General features: G+C 43.1%; 1 protein-coding gene across 8 annotated transcripts in view; it reads right to left on the bottom strand.

The window, feature by feature from the left end:
- Nucleotides 1–14340, bottom strand: part of MAPKBP1 (mitogen-activated protein kinase binding protein 1) — a 101479-nt gene that overhangs the window by 59833 nt on the left and 27306 nt on the right. For all 8 annotated transcript variants that reach the window (XM_038139387.1, XM_038139393.1, XM_038139395.1 and 5 more), the window contains exon 3: nucleotides 12194–12285. In XM_038139387.1, the coding sequence (XP_037995315.1) occupies nucleotides 12194–12285 (92 nt within the window). The remainder of the gene's footprint in view (nucleotides 1–12193; nucleotides 12286–14340) is intronic.

Genomic DNA, 14340 nt, shown 5'->3' with positions numbered 1-14340 from the left:
AGACCATCTACAGTGCCAGGTCTTCCAGAAAGAGGAAAAGGAGTGACTCCCTGTTGTTCACACCTGGTGATGGGATATGTCCTTTGGACTGTATGTACTTCTCTTAACTTAAATTCTGTGATTTGTGTCAAGGTTGCCAGGAGACAGTGCCTGTTTTGAGATTCTTAGAAAGGGTGGAGCTCAGCTGAGGCGGCTGGTATCTCATTTTCATCCCAGACTTTGCTATTCAGTCCCCACTCCCCCCCCTTGCTCTTATGCAAGCTCAGGATTTGGCTCACAGGCCAGTGGTGTTGCTGCACCAAGGCACTGGTTGCTAGGAGGTGTAACTGGAGAGATGCAGAGCAGGTAGAGCAGAGAGCAGGCTGCTACCTGCAGGTACACAGGCTTTTGGGCACTTGTGCTCTCTGCCGTCCCCCTCCTTTCTCAGCTGATGGGCAAACCCCAGCAGGTTGCAGAGCCTCAAGCTGAGAAAAGGCCTACATGTTCCAAAATAGCTGAGGTACTGAGAGCTTTGCAACACTCCTCTTCCCTATTTCACTAGCATGCAATAGCTTTCCAAACCTGCCAAAGCTTCCCACTTGCAGAGCTCTACTTGAGTGTTTAACTCTGTCATCAAATAACACAGTCACGCTTATTCTCTTGCTTCCATTTCTTTGCACATAAACTGCAAGTTTATGACCCTCACCACAGGACTGCTTCCCCAGCCTGCTCCTCTCCCTTTTTTTTTTCCTTTTCAATAGCAACTTACCTTTAGTTCACATGCTGGTTAATGACATCAAAGCACAAAGTAACAAACCAGCCATCTACATGGGATTATTACCAGCTTGCCTTCCAATTTAAAAATCCAATTGACACACTCTAGGATTGAGGACAGTCAGGATTTCTCTTAAGGCAAGTTAAAGTCAGAAATGACCAATACAATCATTAAAACAGCAACTGCTGTAGATATTGTGACAGGCATGATGGAATTTTCCTTTTGAGGGAAAACTAGGATGGCAGCAGTAAGAAGCATGTACTATGTCGTTTTCCTTAATATGGTTTGTCAGGCAACCCAAACAGCAACAAACTTGCAGGACTTCTCCAAAAAGCCCTACCTTTCCCTGCTCACAGCCTCAGGAATCCAGCACAGGGAAATTTCAAGGGCAGTTAAGTGCTTTTGCCGTGACAAGAATTTTCATTGCAGCCTTGCAAAGATAACAGCATTCCCATTTCCCTGCTCTCACTTTCTTCATCACTAACATTTTTTGGCAACAGCAAGAATCCACACTAACATTAATATTCTTGAGGACTCAGCTAATACTTTTGGCCCCCTAAGAAACATTGCTCAGGCAGTGCCTGGACCTGCCACACTGGTTGTGTGGGACAGTGTGGGACAGAAGCTACCTAACTACTTGCCCTACCCACAGTACCAGCTTCATTTGCAGCTCACTCACACCACTGCAGCACCACACTCAGAACAAAACCCCTCTCCGAGATTTTCCATCACTGGTGGGAAGAGGACATGCACACTGCTTACACAGACAGTGCAAGCAAGGAGCCTTCTTTGGCCCATAATAAGAGTCCTGCAATTCATTCTTACACTAAAAACCATCCCCAACTTGACCATCAGTTAAGTTAAAAAGTTTCTTATAGTTAACACAATTGTGTGTCATGCTGTGGTACTGAAGGGTCAGAGTCCAAAGGCAATTAGTAATCAAAGAATTTGCAAGCAAAAGTATTCTGATGTTAAAAAAAAAAAAAAAAAGAAAATGTAAAATATACCACTGAAGGGATGCTTACACAAACTCCATCCCATTTCCTTCCACAAACCATTCTGAGAGCATTTCTTTCCACCACTGCCCCATTTTGTATCCTCTCTCTGAGAATCAGGCTTGCTCAGCACTTAGAACAGGTGAAAACAAGGACACAGAAAGAGTGAAGCCAGTAGCATCTGGTGGTTTTTGCCCTAATCACGTCCTTAACTTTGTGTGTGTGCAGGTACCACAGCGTCAGCTGAGCTCGTGTCCCATTCATGGAACGAGCTGTGGGACTTTGAGCAGGAGCATCGCACTGCAGAGGCTCTGAAAGGCAGCACAGCGTGTCTTTGTGGGCTTTACCACCTTGAGGGAAGGTTAGTGTGTGGTCTTGGGAAAAGAGTGTCCTAACTAGCACAGGGAAGGATTGGTGTACAACACAGCATCTTTCCCATTATCAATTTTTTTCTTTTTTTTTTAATATAGTAATTATTTAATACCCAACTCCTATTATCTATAAGGGAGAAAACAGAGAACTGTTACTTTTCTTTTTAGGAAATGGTGCAAGCTGAGATAAACAAAGTGATTTTTCTCTACCATTCAGACCCGTGACCATAAATATAAAGAAAAGAAGTCTGTTCCCCATGCCCTACAATACACTGGCTCTTCCCTATTGCTGGCTTTTTTCAGGAAAGTCATCCTGTCCTTTGGACAAACCCTCAGTATCATTCCAAATATAGAGCTACATAAAGAATACAGAACAACACGCTTCTGGTGAGACCCCACCTGATGTACTGCATCCAGGTGTGGAACCCTCAGGACAGGAAAGACATGGACCTGTTAGAGCAGGTCCAGAGAAAAACCACAAAAATGACCAGAGGACTGGAACACCTCTATGTGAGGATAGGCTGAGAGCTGAGTGTAGAGACAAAAAGGCTCTAGGAAACCTTACAGTGGCTTTTCAGTACTTAACAGTGACTTACAAGAAAGATGGGGACAAACTTTAGTAGAGCCTGTTGTAGTAGGAAATGGGGGAAATGGCTTTAAGCTAAAAGAGAATAGATCCAAATTAGAATTTTTTTTTACAAAAAAAGTAATGTGGTGAAGCACTGAAACAGGTTGTCTAGAGGGGTGACAGATGAGCAAGATGTCCCTGAAGATGAAGTTGATGAAGATGTCCTTGTTCACCGCAAGGTGGGTTGGACTAGACGGCCTCTAAAGGTCCCTTTCCAACCCAAATTCTATCTATGACTTTCCTGGAGCCAACCCTGCATATTTGAAGGTGAGAATGGGAAGGTGAGAATAGAGTTACCAGCTCACCTCTGAATTGAACTCAGTTTTCTGTTCAACTCAAAGAAGGGTTCCCACATCCTAAGGAGATCCTCAGGCTGCTCTTTCTGGGGAAAGATATCTGCTTCCTCTCATATATTCCCTTTCTCTACAGATTTCCTGTGAACAAATTTGTAAAACACATCCCAAAATGTTTCATTTTGGTTGGACCATTCCCTTGAAAAATTCTCAATTAAATCTAGATATCAAAAACCATCTGCCAGTCTAAAAAAGTCAAGGCTTCCTGTTGAGGCTTTTGGGGGTCTGGTTGGAGTTGGTTGAGGTTTTCTGGTTTGCATTGTTTTGTTTATATAAATAGCAGCAAACTTTTACTAAAGGGCCACCAGACTTCAACTTTGATTCACTCAGAGTGCAGAGAGTGGGTACTGCCTGTCACAGGTCCTGGCACTGCAAGGGCTGCAAGATGGGGAACAGACTGTGCTCCTTCTGGAACAGGAGGTTCTGTAGCCAGACAGGGAAGGAGCAGTGTGCCCCTACATTGAGCTCAGCTGCAAAGCCCAGCCTTTTCCAGGTGCCTAACAGAAAGGAGGAATTACAAAAGCATGGATGAGCACAGGCTGATCCCAGATAGCAAGGGGTACACAAAGAATTTTTTGGGAGACGGGACTCATATCTCATAGCTTCTCTTGAAAGACAGGGAATAAACATACATTGGTACCTGGAGGCTTGAAGGAGGATGCCATATCAGACCTATTGCTGATGCCAGATACTCAAATAGTAACTGTAGGATAAAGCATCACATTACATCTCTATCTGTCCCAAGATGTAGTAGCTGGCTACAGAGCTACAACCCACCCCTTGTAACCTGAAGGCTGGATTAGCATGCGGCACTCAGGACAAGGATCCAGAAGCTCTGTGCACAGCAGCTTGCCTCAAAGGGACCTGGCAACACCAAACATCAGCACTGCCCTGACTCATCTTTCAAGAGCAAGAATGACAAAATGTAGAAGTCACACAAGGTCTGAAGCCAAGCATTCCACAAGATTCCCACTGTCCACCACAAGAGCTACTCCACAGCTGGCAAAGATGGCATTAACCAACTCCCCATCCAGCAGCTGAGCTCTCAGACTCAGGGGCTCAGCTCCCAACACATTCCCTCCAGCTGTCTGACAGCACCCCAGTGCTGCAGTCTTCAATATATGCTGCAGCACTTTTGGCAGACTTCACTAAGTCTCCCTCTGGTTTAGTAAGAAGCTTTTCTGCCCAGCTATTTTGAGGTTTTGTCCTATTTTTCTCCCTTTTCTGCTGGGCAACAGGCTTGCTGCAGGTCTGAAGCTTCACAGCTACCTCATTATTTAAGATTCTACCAAATGTTATGTCCTCCACTGGTTGTCAAAGGTAAAGAATTTTAATTAATTAGGCAAGAGATCAAAAGCAGCCACACACTAGGGGACTGGCTGATGAAAACTGGAAGTCAATTTAACAGGTTTGACTCCAGTTCTGGTAAAGTCTTAAACCAGGGGAGTTTGCCTACAGCTCCAGCTGATTGCTAGTACTGCTTCGTTTGCTTATTTGTTTTCTCTTCTGCCAAACCAAGCAAGGTTACAACTGAACTGATCAGTACACAACTGTTCAGCAAACAATTCTACTCTTTAGGTGCAGTTTTATTAGAGACATGGATTCAGTGTGGAGGAGTCTCCAGTACTCACTGGAGAGACCAAGAAAGGAGAGACCAAAAAGGAAGACCAAGAAAAAAACAATGCAAAAATTCCTGTCTAGCTGTTATAGACATGTGGAGCCAGCCCACACAAGAAAGACTGCCCCTACTTCAGCAGGCAGGACCTTTTCTGTCTGAAGTGCAATGATGGGGATTCAGAACTGGATCCAGCTGCTACACAGATTTGAAGAGGGCAATTACTCCAAACTGCATGACTGTTACTTGTGAATGTCATGGGCCAACTGCAAGAGAACAGAAGAGAGACCACAGCCCCCTTAAATCCACCTCTGATAATTAAAATATCAGCTACAATTATTTGGCAAGAGAATAAAGCACTGTTGCAAAGCATATCTCCACTGTTTTGTCCCAAGTACAGACTTCACTCTCTTGCCAGAAACTAAGACTATATCAGCCTTCTTCAGCCCAGCCTTCTTCTCTACAGCTACTTCTTCAGCTAAACCCTCCCCTCCTCCCCATCTACCTTAATAAAGACAAGTAGTGAACGAACTCTTGTTACATCTCGGTCTTCATGCCCCAGCGCAGATCCGTTCCTTTCTCTCCAGTGAGTATTTAACACAGGGAGATTTGAGACACAAAAGTATCCTTGCTTCTTTCTGAGAAATCTGCTACTGCTGGGGAAGGAAAGGGAAGGAAGGGCTTGGCTACTTTTTATTATCTTTTTGAACAGATCTTTTTGAAACCCAGTGTTGTTCACTTTTGACACACAAAGTTTGACTTGGTTTGGTTGTAGTGGCCCTACTCAAACCATTCTGCAGTACAGATTCTAATTATGTTTAACGATCTCACTTAAGGGGATTTTCTTATCTTCATCTCTGAGCCCATCATCACAATTGTGCCAGCTGGAAAATCTCCCCAGATGGCATGTTATGCACAGTAGCTTCACAGAAAAAAGGTATTAACAACACTCCAGATTTCTGGGAGATGATGAGGGAAAAGAGGTCTAACTCTTGAAAGGCAATTGTCCTGTTTCAAAAGAGGACAAAGCAAGCTGCCTCTGATGTGACCAAAATGCTGAAATCTGCTTTGAAGCATATACAAGAACTTTTCTACATTTTATGGTAGGTTTACAACACCACAGGATTCTCCTTTACAAAAGATCATAAAAAGAAATCACAGAGCTTCAGAGCTTTTAGTAAGTAAACTTGAAGAAGACAGCACCAGTAGAAGTGGATTTATCTACTGGCAACCCAGCAGCTCAAGTATTTCAAAATCCCTGTACTAATGCAGGCTGCATTTGGGATACAGCCCAATAGCATTAGTGTTTATGCTAAGCAAAAATTAGTGAAGAATTGTGCCTTCACAGAGCAGAAGAGCTGTGCTCAAACTGCGTATGTATCATGTACTGGCTCTATAAGGAAGTACATTGGTTTTGTGCACCTAGAGCTTTCTAAAGGCAGCTACCATTGTGACACCTAAGCAATGTGATCCATTAGTTAATAAAAACAGGCACTGGAATAATGCAGGAATACTTGTTAATTTAGAAATTAGGATTTCATTGTCCACATCACCACTAATTCTAACCTGGACAAAATGGTCATAAGCCTTGGAAAGATCCCAGTTCAGAACAGCAATCTGCCTCCTTCACCCTCACTCACCTGTTAGATTTGCCTCTCAAAATTTGTTACTGTACCTCACTGACCAAAACTTTCCACTTTAAGGAAGAAATGATGTTGCCTTGCTCATTCTACCTGCTCAAGTTACATAATGTTTATCCTAAATGTTACTCTTCCATTGTGGGTTATATACAGCTTAAGGTAAAGTGAAATTGTTCTAAATTGAAAGATTACTGCACAAGGTAATAAATTATCTATATAATGATGGAAAATTATGACTAAAACTTTCCAAGAGAAAGTTTTCCATCCACATGTGGATGGGCTGGAAACCACTCAGCCTTACAGCCTATCTACTGGAACTGGAAAGAAGTATTTGAGAGCAAACTAACAATTACTTCTGGAAAAGAAAAATCTCCATTCTTTCAGCTTCCAGAGGGACTTACCACTGAGCTATGTGAGACAGCTACACATGTGCTGAGCAGGCTCCTAGATGGATTAAAACCAATTCACTCATTTCCTGTTCATCCCCTTCCTCCCTTTGCTGTGATAGAGACCATCATCACTGCCAGTCAGTGCAGGACCTGACAGCCAGGAGGGGTATGACTCAGAAGGTCTGAGGAGTTCAGTGGCTTCCACTCCATTCTGCAAATCAGCTGAGGATGAGGAGTGCAACAGGGGAAGACACAGTGAAAAGAGATAAGACAGTGGCTGGATGTTGCTGCAGTGCAGGTTGGCACACAAGAAGCTGCTGCACTGACATGCAGCACGCACAGCACAATTGCAGTAAAATAAAATTTGACCCAGAACTGTGCAGTTTTCTGATTTGAACACTCATACAATTATTTCTTTTGGAATATTACTTGCATATCTCCAAAAAAACAAAACAAAAACAAACAAACAAACTAAAACCCCAAGGTGATAAAGCTGAAGAAGGAACAAGTCTAACTCTTCAATCAGATCATGCAGCAAAAAGCAGCAGGATAAAAGACTCGGTATCTTCACTTTAACTTTGATCATCCATCTCCTATTGTCCCTCGCTTCTATCTACAAACAAGGATGATTCATTCTGAAATGGGTCAGAATAGAGAGGCATCCAAATCATGTGTTCAGCAAATGTACTGTGCACACACACAGAGCTAGCCTGGGACCTGTGTCTATTCTGTCTACAATAATTTCTGAGAGAAAGCCAGAGAAACTCATTTTACTATATCTCAGAGAGAATTCTCTATATTAAACACATATCTGCCTTTAGCAGGAGCTGCTGTATGTAAAGACCTATTCAAGAGCTGAAAGGAGGAAAGAATAAAAGAATATGCAGGTTAATATTGATCAACTCAGTACACGTGCTATATATCAAATACCAGTCTTCCCAGCAAGGAACATGAATGTAAAAAATCCCTGAAATCTATCAGAGTGGCTCCAAGCTGATGAGAAGAGCTAGAGGGATGCTTAAATTGACCAGAGCATGACAGCATAGTGTTTAAAAGGCATTGCACACTAAAGGCACAAAGCGCTACGTTCCTGCTCCTCAGTAGAAAAAGCACAGGATCCTTCCTCAAGCAGGCAAGTGCCTCACTAGAAGATCAGGTTCTCAACCAGCTATCAGGATCAGCTGAGAGCCAAGAAAAGAAGAACAATGAGAAGTAAAATCAATCAATCAGTCACACCAACCTACAAGGCTTAAAAAAACCAGTAAACAAAACACCAAAACCAGATAAGCTGACTAAAGCTATCTTAGCAGCTGGTATAGAATTTAAATTATAGACATTTCACACACCCATTTTTTCCTTTTTAATGTTAGTCATCCTCAGAGGATTTTCTTAGTTTTGTTTCTCTTCTTGTTTCTAGGAAACAGAGTCTCAACTAGCTACTGCAGAAAAAAAAAAAAAACAAAAAAACTCAAAAGAGAATAAACTGAGAAGAGCAGGGAAAATGCAAAGCAGGGGAATTGAAACAAGAGAAGGCCAGAGCAATGGTCCTACCACAAGAGGTAAAAAATTTGGTACATTTCTGTACTCCCCTCACAAGAACAACTTTGTTACTCACTGCAAAACCCAATCAAAGATCTGATTAAGCAACTTTGGGTTTGTTTCACTTGACAGTATAAAAACAGGTGAATGCAGGCAGCAGATGCAAGACTTTTGCAGAGGATACAATTTTCTCTCTTATGTTGTCTTATCTCCCAAGACAAGAGCCTTACATCAAAGGGGTAGCCTGGAACATCTGCAGTACTCAGTGCCTTTAGCCCTTTACTGCTGACATGAAGAAAAGGTCTCCTATAACACAAGCATCCCACAAAAAATATACCAGGATCAGCACAGCTGCTGTCTCAAACTGCCAGTGAGGGAGCCCCATTAGGGTCAAAGCAGATAAAGGGTAATATGTGCAAAAGCCATTGGGAAGAAAAGGAAAAAATAATGTAACACTCAGCTCTTTGGCACAACAGTGGAGTAGGAATGAGTTGTTGCATTGGGAATTGCTTCTTTCATCAGTTTAAGAAACTTCCCAGGAGATTCAGAAACTCTAGGAAAGAGAAAACTCAGAAAAACAATCACATTTAAAAAAAATATTTTAGGCAATCCAGAGACCCAAATTCCCAAATTAAGATTATGCTCAAAGAATGCCAAAGCTTATGCACAAGTCCTCATTCACATAGTTGCTAGTATACGTGACGTGGATGAAGTCACGAGGCCTGGGGCAACTGTTTTGATCTCAACCAAATCAATCTAGGTATGTTGAAAGTGTTCTTAGGAAAATACAGCACTGTTACGTAAATTCAGCTTTTAGGGGTAGGACTGGAGGAGCAAAGCATCTGCACATCAGCATTGCAAAACCTCCATACCTGAGCAGTGGGATGGGGAAATCACTGGACTACAACTGAGGATGACTGAGTTGCATGCACAGGTCATGAAACAACTGGGCATGAGCCATGCCCGGTCTGCTACACCAGACTCATGTAAGTAGTTTGGTGTCCAGTAAATGCACAGTTCTGTCTGAGCAACAGAACCCAGATGGTCATAATCACTGTCACAGGGTCTTGTTGGAGTCCTGTCACCAGTGATGTCCCCAAAGGTTCAGTACTGGGCCCAGTGTTGTTTAACTTGCTCATCAGTGAATTGGATGAAGGAGCAGACGCCTCCTCAGCAAGTTCACTGATGACACAAAAGCTGGGAGGAGTGGCTGATACCCCAGAGGGCTGTGCAGACCTTGAGAAGGACCTCAACAGGCTGGAGAGATGGGCAGGGAAGAGCTGTCTGAAATCCAACAAAGGCAAATGCACGGTCCTGCACCTGGGAAGAACAACCCCAGGCACCAGCACAGGCTGGGGGCCAACCTGCTGGAGAGCAGCTCTGCCAGGAGGGACCTGGGGGTTCTGGTGGACAACAACTGAGCCAGCAGTGCCCTTATGGCCAGGAAGGCCAGTGGGATCCAGGGGTTCATCAGGAAGAGCACTGCCAGCAGGTCCAGGGAGCTGATCCTGCCCCTCTGCCCAGCCCTGGTGAGGGCATATCTGGAGTGCTGGATACAGTTCTGAGCTCCTCAGTACAAGAGAGACATGGAGCTCCTGGAGTGGGTCCAGCAAAGGGCTAGGAAGATAATTAAGAGACTGGAGTAGGAAAGGCTGAGGAAGCTGGGCCTGCTCAGCCTTGAGAAGAGACAACAGAGAGGGGGCATAGAAGAGACAACATCTATCAGTGTCTCAAGGGAGGGCGTCAGAGGATAGAGCCAGGCTCTTCTCAGTAGTGCCAAGCAACAGAACAAGAGGCAAAGGGCAGAAACTGATGCACAGGAAGGTCCACCTGAATATGAGGAAAAGCTCCTTTACTGTGAAGGTGACAGTTCAGTTCTTTACTGAACAGGTTGCCCAGAGAGGCCTTGGAGTCGCCCTCACTGGAGATATTCAAGAACCATCTGGATGTAATCCTGTGCCATGTGCACTAGGATGACCCTGCTTGAGCAGGGAGGTTGCACTGAATGAGCCAGTGTGGTCCCTTCCAGCCCTACCTATTCTGTGAGTCTGTGTAATACAAATAGAAACAAAAATATACAAAATTAATCCAGTGTACCAGAAAGGCCAGGATTCTTCCAAATCAAGAGACATTCACTGCAAATCAGAATGGGAAAAAAACCCACAAAAACAACAAACCAAACTTAAAAACCCCACAAAAACCAACAAAACCCAAACTGAACAAGATGATTAGATTGCTAGCTTGTGTATGACTGCAGCAAATCACAACAGTATCAGGCAAGCCACGGCACAAAAGCAGCAAGTCATACAAGCCTTTAAACTTTTAGAACACACATCTAGTATATTCCTGCCCAGGCCATGAAATGTTACCACCAACAAGTAAGGACAGGAATTCCCCTGTAAAGCCCTAAGGGACCACATAACCTTTTAATTAGCCAGAAGAAATCCCAGGTGTACTGACACTTGATTAAATCAATGTCAGGCATGCTCTTCAAAGGACATAGCTATTAACAAAGCTAACCTATCTTCAGCTATGCAAGAGCCCAAAATACCTGTTTACTGCACTCATTTTCTTCTCTCTCTCTCTTTGCTGACTTCAATTGTGAACATATTCAGTGTCAGAAGAGATACACAGGAAGAGGCAAAACACACCAGAATATATTTGCCTGGCTCCAAAGAGTTCAAGCATAACAGATACTGTTGAACACTGATGTGGACCTCAAACTGTCTGCAGATTAACAGACTGTCCACTGACAGAAAAAGAGGCAATAGGCATAAATTAAAGCACAAAAAAAATTTTTAACCCTTTATTTTTATGTTCTTATTTTGTTTGTATTACTGTGAGAGTAGTCAAACACTGTAACATGGTGCCCAGAGATGTTGGCATCTCCCTCTCTGGAGATATTCAAAAGCTGTCTGGCCATAGTCCTGGGCAACCTGCTAGGGGTGACCCTGACTGAGCATGAGGGTTGACTAGATGATCTCAAAAGGCTCCCCCAACCACAGCAATGTTGTGATTTGGTGAACTAGGATATCACCAGGACAGGCAAAAATTTCCAGCCAGTTTCACTGATTCCATCTCTCATTTTAGCCACAAACACAGAATCTTTAAATGCTGCTAGCACACTTATGGTACCCTTGAAAACATCATCTACAACTGATGTGGAAGTTCTTGTCTTCTAATTCCAGCTTTCATATCTTAAGAGTTTGTCCACGCAATATGACATGGAGTCATGTCCTTTGTCTTCTCTCTTAGCTTGCTGACCAGCACAACAAGCTCAAAGGAGAGCCAAACTCATATTGATTTCTGCATCACAGCAAACCTCTCCAGCCCTCACCCATATCCCTGTAGGTAGCTGATTTGCTTTCCATCAAAGTCTCCTTCTGGATACCTCTATTTGAGCTTAGACTACAATTGACAGATGTGTTTCACTCCAAAGAACCCACACATAAGCAGGTTCAGGCTATAAGCCTGAAATCTTTCCTCACATTTGGCTGAGGAACATGGCAAGTCATAAATTGCAGGGCATCTACAAGAAGACTTCTGTCAAGTCATTGAAAGAATCATTTGCTCCATTAGGTTTTTATTAGATTGAGAATCACACTGAGTTATGCCTATGTTCATCACACTACAGAACACAGTGAAAAGTCCACAAAATGTATTTAACTCTAAGCTTAGAGCAAGAGGAATGAGAGCAGTTCCATTAAAAGGGATCTCATTAAAATTTGATAATGCAACCCCTCTCCCTTGCCAATTAAACTAACAGTGCTGAGTCTCATCATTGTCTGGTGTTTAAAGAGCAGTAAATAGGCTTCCTATAGAAGATGATAGTGAAAACACCCTGAATCTTTATGTTATTGTATCAGTCACGGTTTATTTTAGCTTTGAGGAATGTGGTTAGTGACTCACCCTGCTGGATAAGCAACGAGGCCAGTTCTGGGGTCGCAGGCTAATCCTCTGCCTCCCGACACGGTTATGCCCAACACCTTTTCCAAAGTCACCTAGAGCATACAAGAAAGAAAACAAGAAGTACCATGAAACATAAGTGCAGCTCAAATAGATCCATAACACAGATGCTGATGGTCTGGTTCACGCTGGTTCCCTGGTTCCTAGAAATCCACTGAGAAGCACCACTTACAAAAGTAACCCCATTCAACTTTCAGTATAGGCATAGGAAAATACTGCTGGGGTACAGAGAAAGAGTTATTGACCCACTTATTACTTTCTCTATGCCAGAGCATTGCAAACAGAGGGTTGCAAGCAGCAGATAGTACTGGTGAAAAGCTGGAATGCACATTCATTGGCCACAGATTCCCATCCTTCCAGTAAGAGCAATACACCACTGTCTCTAGAGCTTGGCTCTTTCCTGAAAACAGTTTCCAGGTTGACACATTCTCTTTGTTGCCTCCATCCAGTTGTAAGTGGTTCAGCCTGGTCTCAGCCTCATATTCCTAGGAACTGAATAGTCCATTTTTCCTATGGTGCTGGAGGTGGAAATCACAACTAGTGGTCAAGGGCCTTCCTTGCCAGGAACAGTGAGACAGAACACCATAAACACTCACAAGCCTGCTGCATACCAATAACCCTTGCAAGAGACTGTTATCTAAATGTCCCCACACTTCCCTCAGGCAAACTTCTCCACTGTTTTTAAGACAAGAAATGCAACTGGGAAGAGCTACTTGGAAGATACAAAAGCCTCTGTGGTAAGAAGCTGATAAAAGCAAAAAAAACCAAAACCAAACAAACAAAAAACAAAACAAAAACAAAACAAAAAAAAATGGGAAGGACAGGTCACAAATGGACATGATACAATGTTTTGGGAGCACTCTCTGGCAGAGAAGGCCAGGGAGATTCAGCAATTACCCCAAAGCAAAAGGCTGCAGTGGGATTACACTGCACAAAATCTGGTTTGTGGCATGAAAGGACTCAATCTCTAAGCACGAAGCAGTTCTCAGCCCTGGGGTTATTTTGACCGACACAAAATTATTCTCTTTCCCTTACATTTGCACAGCTTCATTTTATTTATTATATATTTGATGCATACATTCCTCCTCGGCATTGCTGTCTGTGCCAAACTCAAGGATTTTACTGGGTCACAGTCTTCTGTTTTTAATTATCATCATCTAAGTCATATTTAGTTAAGGCCTTAGAGGCATGGACACAGCATCAGAAGTTATATTGTAATAATTACTACTGACTTTAATAGCTGCCCTGAAGACGAACATCTTGCATTTATACCGAGGTGGAGCACAAAAGGCAGGGGCGGGGCAGGTTTCCCACGCCACCCTGACCACACACCTTACCAGACCTGAGGAGTTTGGCTGCAGGGTGAGATACAAGGTCTCACTGAGCTCAAGGTTCAGGTTACTAGGTAAGGGGCCAGAAATAACCTCACACAGAGAACCACCTTGATTCAGCAGGTAAAAGAGGGCTGAAGTGCCACCACTTAACATGAGCCATCCATGCTTTCAGTTAGTTCAAATTTGGCCTGCCTTCAAACAATGACATGGAAAGTGAAAGATATCATTTTCCAATCTCTGGAACAACTTGGTCTTTTTTTCCCCTCTTATTAATAATATACCCCAGGTACTTTTAAACATTATGAGAAACCACCACATTCTCCCCTTCCCTTGCAAACTGTGAATCTCTGAAAATATGGCTTTTACAAAACTCCACTGGATTTTCGTTGAGAAAGAACTTGCAAATAAAAATGCAGTTACAAATCCACTGATAAAGAAAGGAAATAGTTTTGTTTCAACTTAATATTGGAACAAGGTTGGGGAGAGCATTGGGAAAGGCCAGGAGGATATCTACTCTTCCAGACTTGTTAACAATACTTCAAAACAAATCTTTTCAAAGCAGCTCAAAAACATGCAGAAAGAACTCACTGTTTCTGCTGCTGAGAGTCTAGATAATATCAGCAGTTCCCAAACTAGAATGGGTTTGAATTCCTACAGAAAATGCATTCTTGACAGCAAAGGAGGAAGTGGAAAAGACATGTGCCATTCAAGTAGTTCTATCTAGATAAGGCACCAATTACTTGATGCTGTCAGCAA

Source organism: Motacilla alba, chromosome 5, assembly GCF_015832195.1.
Source record: "Motacilla alba alba isolate MOTALB_02 chromosome 5, Motacilla_alba_V1.0_pri, whole genome shotgun sequence".
NCBI classification, from domain to species: domain Eukaryota; kingdom Metazoa; phylum Chordata; class Aves; order Passeriformes; family Motacillidae; genus Motacilla; species Motacilla alba.
Note: the sequence above shows the minus strand (reverse complement) of the source record. Positions and strands in the feature narration are given on the sequence as shown.